Source organism: Octopus bimaculoides, chromosome 1 (genome assembly GCF_046866305.1).
Source record: "Octopus bimaculoides isolate indiv1 chromosome 1, ASM4686630v1, whole genome shotgun sequence".
Classification (NCBI taxonomy): Eukaryota; Metazoa; Mollusca; class Cephalopoda; order Octopoda; family Octopodidae; genus Octopus; species Octopus bimaculoides.
The window spans coordinates 758,268-770,284 of record NC_142928.1 but is presented as its reverse complement, the minus strand read 5'-3'; the positions used below and the strand labels follow the sequence as shown (position 1 = coordinate 770,284).

Genomic DNA, 12,017 nt, shown 5'->3' with positions numbered 1-12,017 from the left:
ATATATATATATATATATATATATATATAGAGGCATCAAGCTGTTAGATCAGGTTATGAAAGTTACAGAGAGGGTCATAGCCCAACTAATTAGGGAGCGAATCAATTTAGATGAGATGCAGTTTGGGTTCGTGCCAGGTAAAAGCACTACTGATGCCTTATTTCTAGTGAGACAGCTGCAGGAGAAATACCTAGCTAAGGATAAACCTCTGTACCTGGCTTTCGTTGACATGGAGAAAGCCTTTGACAGGGTCCCTCGATCCCTTATCTGGTGGTCAATGAGGAAACTTGGGATAGAAGAATGGTTAGTGAGAGCTGTGCGAGCCATGTACAGAGATGCTGCCAGTAAGGTGAGGGTTGGAAATGAGTACAGCAATGAATTCTGGGTAGAAGTAGGGGTCCACCAAGGTTCCGTCCTCAGCCCCCTCTTATTTATCATAGTCCTCCAGGTAGTCACAGAGGAGTTCAAGACAGGTTGCCCCTGGGAGCTCCTCTATGCTGATGACCTTGCCCTAATTGCGGAGTCACTATCAGAACTAGAGGAGAAGTTTCAGGTGTGGAAGCAAGGTCTAGAATTGAAGGGCCTTAGAGTCAACCTAGCTAAAACCAAAATCCTAATAAGTAGGAAGGTAGATAAAACACAAACCCCTTCAGGTAGATGGCCCTGCTCAGTATGTAGAAAAGGAGTAGGTAGTAACTCTATAAGATGTACCCGGTGCAAGCTATGGACACATAAGCGGTGCAGCAACATCAAAGGCAGGTTAACTAGCAAGTTAGTTTTTGTTTGTGGCAGATGTTCAGGTGCAATAAAGACTGTAAACAAACAGGAAACAACTTCTATCTCATTCCAGGGTGAAAAACTAGAGGTAGTCGATAGCTTCCGCTATCTGGGCAACCAAGTTAGTAGTGGGGGTGGGTGCGCTGAAAGTGTAGCTGCTAGAATAAGAATAGCCTGGGCAAAGTTTAGAGAGCTCTTACCCCTGCTGGCGACAAAGGGACTCTCACTCAGAGTAAAAGGCAGACTGTATGACGCATGCGTACGAACAGCCATGCTACATGGCAGTGAAACATGGGCTGTAACTGCTGAGGACATACGTAAGCTCGCAAGGAATGAAGCCAGTATGCTCCGTTGGATGTGTAATGTCAATGTGAATACCCGTCAGAGTGTAAGTATCTTGAGAGAAAAGCTGAACATTAGAAGCATCATTTGTGGTGTGCAAGAGAGACGATTGCGCTGGTATGGACATGTGGTGAGAATGGATGAGGATAGCTGCGTGAAAAAGTGCCACACCCTAACAGTTGAGGGAACCCGTGGAAGAGGTAGGCCCAGGAAGACCTGGGCTGAGGTGGTGAGGCAAGACCCTCGTACATTGGGCCTCACCGAGGCGATGACTACTGACCGAGACCTTTGGAAATGTGCTGTGCGTGAGAAGACCCGGCAAGCCAAGTAAGATCGTTGCCAGTGCCCCTGGACTGGCTCTTGTGCGGGTGGCACATGAGATGCACCATTTTGAGCGTGGCCGTTGCCAGTACCGCCTGACTGGCTCCCGTAGGATTTTCGAGTGAGATCGTTGCCAGTGCCCCTGGACTGGCTTGTGCGGGTGGCACATAAAAGACACCATTTCGAGCGTGGCCGTTTTCGTGCGGGTGATACGTAAAAGCACCCACTACACTCTCTGAGTGATTGGCGTTAGGAAGGGCATCCAGCTGTAGAAACTCTGCCAAATTAGATTGGAGCCTGGTGTTGCCATCCGGTTTCACCAGTCCTCAGTCAAATCGTCCAACCCATGCTAGCATGGAAAGCGGACGTTAAACGATGATGATGATGATGATGATATATCCACTCCAAACCAATAGGACAAACAATAAGAGACAAAAACTTAGCATGGATTCAGTAGATAGAAACTGAAAGAAGCTTATCATATTGTGTGTGTCTTTGTGTTTGTTCACCACCACCACTGGTGATGATGTGTTCATGTTCCTGTAACTTAGCAGTTTGGCAAAAGAGACCAATAGAATAAGTACTGGGATCAATTTGATTGACAAAAATTCTTCAAGGTGGTGCCCTAGCATGGCCATTGTCTAATGAAATCAATAAATAGATAAAAGAAAAGACGTAATACCAATTAATTAAAAATACTTGCAGCAATTCCCTTCAATACTTTATTACTAAGAAATAGTTACCTGTGATAGCCCTGGGTTTATATATTTTAATTGAATATAATCTATTATAATGTGACTTTTAAGATTATCAAATTTAAGATTAACCAAATTCGACGACTGGCACCCATGCCAATCTCTCCTTCATTGGACACTAAACTCGGCTTGCGAAGACCTGTTGGGGGCAAGTGAAATTGAAATCATGATGGCACTTGTACCAGTGGAGTGCTAAGAGCACCGTCCGAGCGTGATCATTGCCAGAGCAGCTGTCTGGCTTTTGTGCCAGTGGCATGTAAATAGCACCATTTGAGTGTGATCGTTACCAGCGTCGCCTTCCTGGCACTTATGCCGGTGGCATGTTAGAAAACATTGGAGGAAGGTTGTTGCCAGTGCCACTGGACTGGCCCCTGTGCAGGTGGTATGTGAAAAACACCATTTTGAGCGTGGTCATTGCCAGTACCACCTGACTGGCCTTCGTGCCGGTGGCACGTAAAAGCATCCACTACACTCTGGGAGTGGTTGGCATTAGGAAGGGCATCCAGCTGTAGAAACTCTGCCAAATCAGATTGGAGCCCGGTGTAGCCATCTAGTTCGCCAGTCCTCAGTCAAATCGTCCAACCCATGCCAGCATGGAAAGCGGACGTTAAATGATGATGATGATGATGATGATGATTCAAGATTTTCTTTTTGACCTTTGTTTTTGTCTTTGATCATTTTTGCATTATTTTTTTTTATCTCTCCTTTTAATTGTCTGTATCTTTTAATTTAATATAGGTAATTTATTCATGCTGCCAAGTTTTACCAAGTTTGTGTTCCTACATCTCAAATAAACAATCCATTATGGATCAACTGATTTCCATTTTTAGTGGAGAGGTAAGTGCAACTCTATACATCTGTGATCATTATCCATAACTTCTTCCTTCTTTTTATTTGCTTTGTCAGGGCCCATTGGTCAAGTTTGACCATTTATCTATATCTGTATACACTGGCCTGTGCAAAGATATTTAGTAGAAGACTGGCAGATGGTTATTCCCAATGCCGCTGTTGATATTGTCCAAGGGAAAGGTCACTGATTTGAGCTAATACAATCTTGCACCAACATCTTTGCAAATATTGTTATCAGAATGCAAAGGGGCAGGGCAGATATTCCAAAGCATACTGTCCTGACATAATAAGAATTCTTTTAAACCACTGCCCTGGATCTGTCCATTTTGTTCATTGACCCTCAAAAGATAAAAGGCAAAGCTGAACTTAAGCACACAGCAATGTCTGTGACAGAGTAACTGAAGAGATTCATTAATGAATCTGTTGTTGCAAAACCAAAGAGAACTGCAAGTCATTGGAAGTTTTAGTTCATATATTGTCTGTCCATAGCCAAACCAATACTTCAGCTCTCTTCTAGAATTAGTAAGGTCTTCTTCAGTCCAGTTACACTGAATTAAGGAAGGTCTTTCAATAGTACAACCTTAATGAACCAGAAAACTCGCCCTATTTAAGATTTTCTAAATATTTATATTCCTAACATGTTATATTTACTTCTTTATTGCCCACAGGGGGCTAAGCATAGAGGGGACAAACAAGGACAGACAAAGGGATTAAGTCGGTTACATCAACTCCAGTGTGTAACTGGTACTTATGTAATCAACCTTGAAAGGATGAAAGGCAAATTTGACCTCAGCGGAATTTGAACTCAGAACATAAAGACAAACGAAATACTGCTAAGCATTTCACCCGGTCTGCTAACGATTCTGCCAGCTCACCGCCTTGTCTGCCAGCTCACCACCTTCCTAACATATTATGTTCTAATGAAAAGTTACAAAAAAAAACAAAATATGAAGATGGATGTGTAAACAACAAACAGATGTATTTGTTTAACGCTCGGGAAGTGAGAAAGTCTTTTACATTTCGAGCCTACGCTCTTCAACAGAAAAGAACACAGAGAGAAACAAGGAGAGAAAATAAAAAAGGCTTAGTGGCTATGCTGGTTTAAAATTTTGGCACAAGGCCAGCAATTTCGGGAGAGGGAGGGTAAGCTGGTTACATTGACCCAGTATTCAACTGTTATTTATTTTATTGACCCCAGAAGGATGAAAGGCAAAGTTGACCTCAGCAGCATTTGATCCCAGAATGTAAAAACAGATGAAATGCTGCTAAGCATTTTCCCCCAGCATGCTAACAATTCTGCCATCTTGCCATATTATAACTACTTATATATACTTTTTACTTTCATTTGTAATGATTTAAGGTAAAAACTTTCTTAACTAATATTCATTCCCCTAATTCAACAACTTCTCGTAACTTTTTCTTGTTCTTGTTTGTGTCTATATTGAGACAGATACATTTGTGTGTAGAATTCATTTTTTTTGTCATTTTCCCATTGGTACTAAAGAGTTACAGATCACTAAACACTGATAAGATATTCTCTTTAGTAATTTTTCTATTTTTGTTCTCTTTTATTCTGCTCAATCTATTCAGCAGAATAACTTTTGATCGTCATTTAGAATCCATTTTTATTACATGCAGATATAGATTTTTGCTTTTAGAACAAAAAAACACACACACACACACACACCAAATATCATGTTTTGTATTTTTTCTTGTTTTTTTTTTTATTTATCCCATTATGCAGTGCCCAGCTTTTGCTATTCTTAATTAATAAAGAACTTCAAATATTATTCAGTCATTATGCTTTGTGCAGGATTTTTTTTTTTTTTTTACTATAAATTTCCAATAGACTTTAATGTTTCATAGTCAATTAAATCTGTCTGAATCTCAGAACAATTGAATAAAAATATCTCAATGTGATATTAGTTCTCTTACAATGTTTTCCATCTTAGTTCCATTTGAAAAAAATATAAAAGACAAAAAAAAAACCGATAAAAACTCATCTACCACATCATATTACATGGGAGTTTATATGTTCATACCATAACTTCAGGTTCAGGCTATATAAATACAAAAACGACAACAACAACAACAGCAACATATATGTGTCTTATTTATTTGTTGTTTAATAACTAAAGAAAAATATGAAAAAAGATGGGTTTTTTTGGAAAGCAATGTTCTAGAAAGACCTAATCATACATTTCAAATTTATCTCTAATTTGATTTTGTGACTATTTCCTTTTCAATAGTCAGGTAATATAATGGCTTAGTATATGACCTTACATCACTCTCTCTCGCTCCCTCCCTTTGTCCTCCTCTCTCTACACACATAGTTTATATACATATATATATATATATATATATATATATAAGTGCCACACCCTAACAGTTGAGGGAACCCGTGGAAGAGGTAGGCCCAGGAAGACCTGGGCTGAGGTGGTGAGGCAAGACCTTCGTACATTGGGCCTCACCGAGGCGATGACTACGGACCGAGACCTTTGGAAATGGGCTGTGCGTGAGAAGACCCGGCAAGCCAAGTAAGATCGTTGCCAGTGCCCCTGGACTGGTTCTTGTGCGGGTGGCACATGAGATGCACCATTTTGAGCGTGGCCGTTGCCAGTACCGCCTGACTGGCTCCTGTAGGATTTTCGAGCGAGATCGTTGCCAGTGCCCCTGGACTGGCTTGTGCGGGTGGCACATAAAAGACACCATTTCGAGCGTGGCCGTTTTCGTGCGGGTGACACGTAAAAGCACCCACTACACTCTCTGAGTGGTTGGCGTTAGGAAGGGCATCCAGCTGTAGAAACTCTGCCAAATCAGACTGGAGCTTGGTGTTGCCATCCGGTTTCACCAGTCCTCAGCCAAATCGTCCAACCCATGCTAGCATGGAAAGCGGACGTTAAACGATGATGATGATGATGATGATGATATATTGCACACACACACACACACAACTCATATGTATGTTTGTATATATATATATATATATATACATATACACACACACACATACATATGCACATATAGTTTATATATATTGTGTTGTGTGTGAATATATGTATGTATATACATGCACACATATTTAACTATGTATTTGTGTGTGTGTATGCATGCGTGCGTGTTTATGCATGTATGTGTTTGTGGGTTTGTGTGTGAGTATGTATGCTTGTGTTCAATGTTACACACACAACTATATACGTTCATTTTAACATTTCTATATTTTTATTATTTAACAAATATTTAAAAGAAGCAGAAAATATAATATTTTTGATGTATTTTACTTTCTGTTTAAAAATATATTCTGTTTTGATTTCTGTTTATTGCATTTGTAGGCCGTCTCCTTAGTGAAAGTTCATTATTGTAGCCAGAGGGCAGTAATCAGGAAAAAAAAAAAAGAATCTGGTCATAATTGTTGACTTCTGATGTAGGTTAAAAACTAGTGAGGAATATATGTGAAGACTCGTGTAATAAACTCATTAGAACTGAGACAATGATTATAGAGTTATTAACTTCTATAAAATCTGGTAGCAAAATTACATTTTCAATATTAGATTATAAAAACAAAAATTTGGAATGATTTCAAAAATTCCATGCTTTAAGACATGTGGTGCCTCATTAACTGGTGGCCAGTTAATGTAAAGGGGAACATCAATAGGTCTCCTCAAGCACGGCAGTCTGAGGAGACCTATTGAGTGAAGTACATCAAAATCAAATCAAATCACAATCAAATGGAAATAGTAGTTGTGATCCCCGTTCTGGTGGCACGTAAAAAGCACCATCTGAATGTGGCTGATGCCAGTGCCACCTTGACTGGCTTCCGTACCGGTGGCATGTAAAAAGCACCATCCAATCGTGGTCGATGCCAGCCCCCTCTGGCCTTTGTGCTGGTGGTACGTAAAAAGCACCCACTACACTCTTGGAGTGGTTGGCGTTAAGAAGGGCATCCAGCTGTAGAAACACTGCCAGATCAGACTGGAGCCTGGTGCAGCCTCCTGGCTTCCCAGACCCCAGTCGAACCGTCCAACCCATGCCAGCATGGAAAACAGACGTTAAACAATGATGATGATGATGATGAGAGAATCATTTCTGTATAATATTTGGTAGGATTAGAAGTTAAAATATGAAATTGAGGAACAAGGAAGAAAACACATAGAATATCCAAATTTGATTTTGTTTTTATGTCTTTACTTATTATAAAGTATTTTAAAGGTCTTAAAATTTCTCCTGTTACTACTTCCGCCTTAGTGAAGGTGAAGGTGTTGTTTCCAGTTGTGTTTGTTTGTTTGTTTGTTTCTCAGTGGACAAGATATCTTGAGAACCGCTGGATGGATTCAGATGAAACTTTCAGGGATGTTTGACCTCATAACTGGCACGAACTGATTAGATTTTGGGATTAATCCAGTACCGGACAAGGATTCCGGAGTAATTTTCCTGTTTTTTCACTTAATTCTTGAGAGTGCTCGGGTTCATTTTTAGTATTCTCGTTTGTGAGAGCAGTCGAGTTTATTTCAGATATTCTCATTTTAAAAATCATCTCTGGCCAATCGTTGAGAGGACGTTGGTGTTGCCTTGGCAGAGGTTTGCGCTCTCTGAGTGCTCTTATTTTAGGTATATTTTACTTTTGAAATATTTAAACTAAGCTGGATTGACTATCAATGGCAGATTAATAGTTATATTAGCTGTCTCTTGTCTGTCTACCTCAACAGTGAGTCTGGAATTACCTGAATAAGAAGGACCTAAGAAACTTCACCTCACTATGTTTATATCAGTTTTAGAATAAGTACATTATCATAAAAGTGGAGGCGCAATGGCCCAGTGGCTAGGGCAGCGGACTCGCAGTCGGAGAATCATGGTTTCGATTCCCATTCCGGGCGTTGTGTGTGTTTATTGAGCGAAAACACCTAAGGCTCTACAAGGCTCCAGCAGGGGGTGGTGGAGACCCCTGTTATACTCTTTCGCTCCAACTTTTTCTCATTCATACTTCCTGTTTCTTGAGTAAAGCTGCAATGGACTGTTGTCCCGTCCAGCTGGGGTGGGGGGAGCACATACATCATAGAATCTGGGAAGCTGGGCCCATGAGCCTCATTTGGCTTTAAAAGGGCAAAGAAAAAAAAGTGTTATCATAAAAGATCAATAAATGAGTTTTCTTTTTATCACTTTAAAATCGACTTTCCATGCTGGTATGGGTTGGATAATATGTCAGAAACCAGTGAGCCAGAGAACTGCACTAAGCTCCAATGTCTGCTATGGCATAGATTCTATGGTAGGATATGCCCTTCCTAACTGATAGAGATATCACCGTTAGAGTTTCAATTCAATGAGTTGCCACCGGTGGTGGCATTTGAGGACATAGTGGAATACCTAATATTAAGGAAAGTCAATGAGATATTTAAAATTATAAAATAAGGACTTTTTAAAAAAATGATGGAAAAAAAAAAAATGAAACATGTGATACATAAACAGTAAGATGGAACTGCCTGCTTGGGGGGGGGGTGCAGGTAAGCCGTTTCATCTCATTTATCATTTATTCATAATTTCATCTGTTATATATTTTGTCTGTCTTTGTATTGTCCCATCTTTATAAGAGGCTTTGTGCCTAATAAAAGAAATCAGGATATGCTCTTCCTAACACCTGGGGTGCTTTTTCCATGGCACCAACACTAGTGAGGTCACCAAGTCACTAGTAAGATAAAATCCTTCTCATCTTTACTATTTTTCTATTTCTCTGTTTTTATTTTTATATATATAATTAATTAACTCAATGATTTTTCCCTTTGTTCATGTCTTCTAAATACATCATTTTCAGACTGATGTCCCTGATATTGATATGAACATTGTTATGGAAACAACCATCCATATATTGAGTGCAATTGCTATTCACATGAATGACCTTCCACTCACGTAAGTTATATTGTTTTAGAAGTGAATTTCTCATCGTTGTTGATATTATCAGTATTTTTACATATACTTTTCCATTTCACCATCATCATCATCATCATTGGCTATGTGGTAAGAAGCTTGCTTCCCAACCACATGGTTCTGGGTTCAGTCCCACTGCGTGGCACCTTGGGCGAGTGTCTTCTACTATAGCCTCGGGCCGAACAAAGCCTTGTGAGTGGATTTGGTAGACAGAAATTGAATAAGGCTGCGAGCCGGGTGAAATGCTTAGCGGTATTTTGTCTGCCGTTACATTCGGAGTTCAAATTCCACCAAGGTCGACTTTGCTTTTCATCCTTTCGGGGTTGGTGAATTAAGTACCAGTTACGTACTGGGGTTGATGTAATCGACTTAATCCCTTTGTCTGTCCTTGTTCGTCCCCTCTATGTTTAGCCCCTCGTGGGCAATAAAGAAATAAAAAACTGAAAGAAGCTCATCGAATATATGTGTGTGTGTGTATTTGTCCCCCCACCCCAACATCGCTTGACAGCTGATGTTCGTGTGCTTGCATCCTCGTAACTTAGCGGTTCGGCAAAAGAGACCAATAGAATGAGTACTAGGCTTCCAAAGAATAAGTTCAACTAAAAGCAGTGCTCCAGCATGGCTGCAGTCAAATGATTGAAACAAGTAAAATGAATATGCTGTCTTGGATTGGATGGTTTGACAGGATCCGATGGGCCCAAGGATGTCATCGTGCACCAGTGTCTGCTTTGGTATATGATTTCTATGGCTGGATGCCCTTCCTAACACCAACTACTTTACAACATGTGCTGACTGCATTTTATGTGGCACCACCACTACTGGGGTCACCACACTGTCTGCAACATTGCAAAACCTGTGGTGGTGGTGGTGGTGGTGGTGGGGTAGCTTCATGTTAGAAAATGTGAGAGTTAAACAATGAGAGAAGAGAAGGTCGTTCTTGTTGTAGAGGAGTGGCTTGGCTATATATCTGTGCATGAGTGTCTGTGTGTGTGTCTGTCTGTCTGTCTCCCACCACCACTTGGCACCCAGTGTTGGTTTATTTATATCCCTGTAACTCAGCGATTCAACAGAAAAGACTGATGGAAAAAGTGGTGGGTTAATTTGTTTGACTAAAACTTCTTCAAGTCAGTGCCCCAGCTTGGACACAGTTTAATGACTGAAACAAATAAATGATAAAAGGTATATACATAGTCTTTATTATCTTTTTAGATCTTGCTCAAAGATTAGAGTCGTTAAATCTGTCAACACTTGACTAATATGTAAATGCTAACTTGTTAGTAATTCAGAATATTATTAACTTTTATATACAATTTCTATCTGAAGAAAAAAATTTAAAATTTAGAATAAAAACTTCTTTATAAACTAATTGTAAATTCATGTCTTAATTTTCAATATAAAATGTGTGTCTTGGAAAATATTTGATATTTATCACAAAGAAATTCAGTAATTAGATATGAAAGCATTTGATTGCAATCATCTTGACCACAATCACCATCATCATCAACATCATCATCAGAGTTTTGTTGCTGTGATTGTAGAAGTAATAATGGTGGCAGCTGCAGATGATGATGATCTAAACAGTAGTCTTTTGATAATTCATTGAGATTGCATTCCTTGATCTTGATCTGTTCTCAGTTTTTATATTTGCCAAACCCAGCTTGACAATCTGATCCCTTACAGAAAACTTTTACCAAGAAACCTTACTTCTCGTGACCAGGACGCTCCTTTTCTGCTCCTTTTTTGTCCAGTTTAATTCCTCCTAGAGTCATAATAGTCATCCTAAAAGTACTCTGATCCTATTCTATCTACATTTTCACCCCATAAACTCACAAATCTAACAATCTCTTTTGCTTTATCGTCTCTGCTTATACCATATTTTCTGGCATGCAACTTGACTTAATCCTTTTGTTACCAACTTGGCTGAAACCGTCTCTGGCTCTGTAGTACAAATGTCTCGTTTTCATAAGTTTTGAATTAAAATCTTCCACCAAACCTTAGTCACAATTTATCTTCCTAACACTAGCTTAACGGCAACTAAGCTATTTTACTAAATTCTTTGTTATATTTAAAGTAATTGAAAGAAACACAGAGCATTTCAAAATAAATATAGTAATGAAAGGGTTAAAATATATAATAGAGAAACAATTCTTAACCCTTTTGATACCAACCCGGCTGAAAATGGCTCTGGCTTTGAGTACAGATATCTTGCTTTCATAAGTTCTGAATTAAAATCTTCCACCAAACCTTAGTCACAATTTATGTTCCTAACACTGGCTGAATGAGAACTAAGTTATTTTACTAAATTCTTTGTTATATTTAAAGTAATTGAAAGAAACACAGAACATCTCAAAATAAGTACAGTAACGGAAAGGTTAATATATATCTGATGCACTTGCTTTCTCAGTGGGGCATTTGTCAAATCTGCAAGCTGGATTTTTAGGTCACAGGCAGATTCATTTTCTGGCCTATAGGAATGTTAGGGCCGACCATCAGATGTGATCAGCATTCATGAGGGACCTGGTGAGACCATTGGTCAGAACCAGCTCAAACCACCCTGGGGGAATGCCACCACAAGTACAAGTAGGTAAGTATAATGTAAAGATGTAGTGTAAGCATTCAAACATCATTGTTTCCTTTCCAAATCCTGTGGCATTTTAAATGGAATTTTTGTTCCTCAAAGTTGTCTTGAGAACCTACATTTTTTTTTGGTTGTAAATTTTGGTCAGGAAAATGCTACTTGTATGCACCAGAAAATATGGTTATTGTTCCTCTTAGTTGTTGCCTTGCTACTTTGGTAGGCTTGTGTTCTCTATTGGTGCCACTCTTTCCTCCCACATCTTGGATGTTGATCACAGCTTTATTGTTTTAAACATTCCTTTTTTTCTTCCTCCTGACATTCAAGACTTCTTACAATTTGTCTTGAACTCTTCATCTTGATTATCTACCTCTTCAAATCACCAACTGATCATTCTCTCCTTCTCTAAATAAATGTGAGAGGCCATACAGCTCTTCTACAAGAACCTACTCTGTACTCTCGCATACTTTAACCCCTCA

At 39.4% G+C, this 12,017-nt stretch overlaps 1 protein-coding gene across 2 annotated transcripts in view; it reads left to right on the top strand.

The window, feature by feature from the left end:
* The window catches only part of LOC106881984 (serine/threonine-protein kinase 36), a 177,170-nt gene that overhangs the window by 81,770 nt on the left and 83,383 nt on the right, over positions 1–12,017 (top strand). For both annotated transcript variants that reach the window (XM_089347358.1, XM_089347369.1), the window contains 2 exons: positions 2,934–3,032; positions 8,851–8,945. In XM_089347358.1, the coding sequence (XP_089203484.1) occupies positions 2,934–3,032; positions 8,851–8,945 (194 nt within the window). The remainder of the gene's footprint in view (positions 1–2,933; positions 3,033–8,850; positions 8,946–12,017) is intronic.